The sequence below is a fragment of the Poecilia latipinna genome, unplaced genomic scaffold (genome assembly GCF_001443285.1).
Source record: "Poecilia latipinna isolate Pla-1442-1.1 unplaced genomic scaffold, P_latipinna-1.0 Scaffold1123, whole genome shotgun sequence".
Taxonomy (NCBI): domain Eukaryota; kingdom Metazoa; phylum Chordata; class Actinopteri; order Cyprinodontiformes; family Poeciliidae; genus Poecilia; species Poecilia latipinna.
The window spans coordinates 119,423-123,120 of record NW_015113739.1 but is presented as its reverse complement, the minus strand read 5'-3'; the positions used below and the strand labels follow the sequence as shown (position 1 = coordinate 123,120).

Below are 3,698 nucleotides of genomic sequence, written 5' to 3'. Positions count from 1 at the left end.
GTACCGACAATGTGGCCCGTTGAGGGTGGCCAATATGCTGCAGTGGCCCTCGGTGAAATTGAGTTTGACACCCCTGATTTAGACTATGTTATTTCTAAGATGTTTAATTGTCTTTTTGATTTTGACCTATAGATTTTGGTAAAACATCCACAAAATTTAGTGATAGATATTCTGCTTTTTCTGTCAAATATTACACCATTTATTTTCTATGCTTTTTATAGATCAGCACAAGCATGACTATGTACTAGTTTAACCATCTTGGGTAACAGACATGCCATATTTAATTTGCTAACTGTAGTTTTAAAAACAGTGTAAGCTTAAAACATACTCTCTCTACATTCAGGGTATATATATAAATAAAATTAGTCACTGCAGCATTTTACTGGCATATTAACCAAACTTTAAACCACAAGACATTTTTGACAAGGAAAAAAAATCTGATCAGGGAATAAACTTTTCAAAAATATTTTATACTGGTATAAAATGCTGATTTGAAGCTGATTTTTTCTTCAAATCAGTTTTGAAGGGAAAAAAAGTCCAAAATTGAATGTGTCCTAATTTTCTTTCAGATGACCCTAAGCCTCCAGGCCCTGTAGAGTTGGATGAGAACATACCAGGAACAGTGACTCTATGCTGGGCTCCTTCTCCAGATGAGAAAAGAGATGACAGACTACACTACATGGTGTCCAAGAGGGACTCCTTCAAGAGCACTTGGAGGACAGCAGCTGACAACCTTTTTAACAACAAGTTCACAGTTGTCAACATTATGCCTGGGCGGGAGTACTACTTCAGAGTGTTTGCGAAAAACGACATGGGCCTGTCACCACCATCTGAGTCCCCTGTGTTTGCTTTAAAAAAGGAAAAAGGTTTGTGTGTATTTTGAGACAATTTAAAAGGGACAACAAAGGAACACAAAAATACTTTCACGAAAAGAAATACATATACATTTGCAATTTTAGTAATATAAGTTATCTTTAAGTAAGGTGTGTTTAAGTACATTTAATTTGCAAAATGTATTTGCTTTTGAAGCAAAGCATGGTTTTTACAACTGGCTCACTAAATTTGGTGCAAACAAAGAAAGTAACAGGAAGGACTCAACGTCATACATGGCCTTAAATGAAACAGATTACTGTTACAGCAATGATGACAAATATTTATGTAGGCATATGGTAAATAACTTAACCAAATGCAGCATCTACTGAAACCATCTAAACGTTGACCATATCTCATCATTTTACAGTTCATGTTGACTTGCGGTAACATTAATGAATTTATCTTTCAGGAAAGTTCAAAGTTGACATGCCACAGATGAAAGCCCTGGATTTTGAGTCACCTCCATCATTCATTATCCCCTTAAAGAGACGCACAGCTCCTGAAGGATATGAATGCTACATGAGCTGTGCAGTAAAAGGTGACCCAACGCCACGTGTAACTTGGTACCACAACAACATCAGCCTCAACACAAACACAAACTACCACATAACAAATGTATGTGGAGTTTGCTCATTGCTAATACTACGAGTGGGACCCAAAGACAATGGGGAATACAAAGTTATCATTGAGAACAAACTAGGGAACGCGGAGTCCTCCATGACACTAAATGTTAGAGGTAAGCTATAAAAAATTGTTTAAGATCCATGAAATGGAGAAATGTACCAAGATGTCACGACGAAACATTTGAGTGTGTGCTGCAAATGAAGCAGGATGAAGATAAAAATGTGTTTCTTTGCAGAATGAAGTGGACTAGTAACATCAAGAATCAGCCAGAACCATGAGATTCCTCACTGCATTTCAAATCAATGATGGAAACTTATATATGGATTTTAAACTGCCACCCTTTTCAATAAAGTGATCCATCAAACTCATATGAATCTTTCTGTTTATCAAAGATTTGAAAATTGTAATAAAAAAGTTGTGTTTGTTCCTTGTTTTGTCAAACATATTAATGTCACCATGGTATATTTGCAACCTGCCTATCCATGCATATACAATATGAAATGTTGGCAAATTATGGCAAAATAATAATTTGAGTAAATATGTTATGATTAAGATTGCCATTATTATTTGGCTTTCAGCTAACTTTTATAGTTACAAGATCATGTAAGGACAGACTTAAAAATCATAAATTCTGGAAATATTAATTCAAAGACATTATACCTTGGGAAGTACATTGCACAAGCAGGCTAAGTGTTGCGGAAAGTGCCTCCACTGTATGTGATGTTTAGCTTAGTGAGTTGTGCGGGTGCAAGAGATGTGTGGCAGTCGTCCTCCGGTCTGAAGGGGGGCGCTGCATACAAAAGGAACCCCTGCATCCTTGTAGGAGGGAGGAGAGAGAGACGGTGTGTGTGAGGCGGTGTGAGTGTGTAGAAGACGACCGGAGCAGCGGCTGTAAGAAAAGTCTGTGCAGCTTTCACCTGTTAGCTAGAGTTATTAAAAGTTAACCTCAACCATCTCCGTGCCACCGCGTGGTTCATGTTCAAGGCGTGCGAGGGAGTTAACCCCGAAGTAGGAACTTCGGCCCTGGAGAAACATCTCCCCTGTGTCTACTTACCACGGTCAGCAGATTGAGCAGGAACGGTTAACATAAGGAAAGTCGGCTACATGCTAAAAAAAAATAGGCTACATGTTACTACGATGTACACAAAATAGTCTACATAAACAAGAATGCAAGCATGTTATTCGCATAAAAATATGTTAGCCGTTTAATTAATGTGTATTTAATACACTTCACTTTTTCCATGTGTACTGCTGAACATTCCAATGGTCTTAATGACAAGAAAAGAACTACAAACAAAAGGGAAGCCTACCTTTTCGCCACCGCTGGTTGCTAAAGGTAGCCACGCTGAATCGAAGCTCCGCTGCCTGCTCCAGTCATTACTTCCACCAGCCACAAGTCAAAGACGTTAATTCAAAAAAAAGTTTCTAACTTTTCAGAAACACAAGAGTTGCTTAAGTTCTCGTAACTTTTCCAACCACGTATTTTATACACCTGTTTTAAAACAAGTTAATCTTGTGTAAAGCATCGACTTCCTGATTGCAGTAAAGAGCATTAGCTTACAAACTTCCAGCAGGTGGCGGTGATTAAAGGTGAGCAGATTAACTTCCTGTTCCTCTGTTGGCCACGTTTATTCTAACGAAGAATGTCGAATATGAAGGCTGTAGGTAACATATTTTTGTTAGATAAAAGCTATATAAATTTAGGGTCGTCGTGTGGCTATTAGTGGTATCGGTCCTCAACACAGTTGTCCCAGGTTCGTTTCCCGGGCCATATACAGCATGTCTTTCCCTTCTCTGTGTCTTTCTCCCTGTCCAGACACTGAACATAAGCTACCGCAAAACCCATTGGAAGTTGTAAATTTTAAGCAGTTTATTAAATAGAGTTCTGTTCAAGTTGATGAACGGAACTCGCCATTATCTACGTTTTGAACAATACAAACTCTACCGTTTGTGAAATTCTTCCATACATTATGTGAAAAGAAAGTAAAATCTGAAAGTTTATTAGCTCAACAATTTTGTAATTGCTATTTTAATAGGAAATAGCAATTTTCTACTAAAGTTCTATTTGCATGTCAAATAGAAGGTATTTCAAGACATGTACCATCTGATCACAGGAGGAAATTTGCTCCTGCCATCTGATAAAGTGTTGCAACTATTTTTGCTTTTAATAAACATGTAATCAAGTCATTGTGTGTGTGTGT

At 37.7% G+C, this 3,698-nt stretch overlaps 2 protein-coding genes across 4 annotated transcripts in view; both read left to right on the top strand.

Moving 5' to 3' along the window:
* Window positions 1–1,865, top strand: part of LOC106959833 (immunoglobulin-like and fibronectin type III domain-containing protein 1) — a 21,762-nt gene extending 19,897 nt beyond the window's left edge. The window contains exons 22-24 of the mRNA XM_015052638.1: window positions 570–866; window positions 1,283–1,609; window positions 1,733–1,865. Coding sequence (XP_014908124.1) covers window positions 570–866; window positions 1,283–1,609; window positions 1,733–1,737 — 629 coding nt within the window. The 3' untranslated portion in view covers window positions 1,738–1,865. The remainder of the gene's footprint in view (window positions 1–569; window positions 867–1,282; window positions 1,610–1,732) is intronic.
* A 998-nt stretch (window positions 1,866–2,863) lies between these two features.
* The window catches only part of LOC106959834 (protein phosphatase 1 regulatory subunit 12B-like), an 18,350-nt gene continuing 17,515 nt past the window's right edge, over window positions 2,864–3,698 (top strand). For 2 of the 3 annotated variants that reach the window (XM_015052641.1, XM_015052643.1), the window contains exon 1: window positions 2,864–3,087. The gene's annotated coding sequence lies outside the window, so the exon portion shown is untranslated. Of the gene's footprint in view, window positions 3,088–3,120; window positions 3,252–3,698 lie in introns of those variants that run through there. The other variant, XM_015052642.1, reaches the window with a different exon arrangement.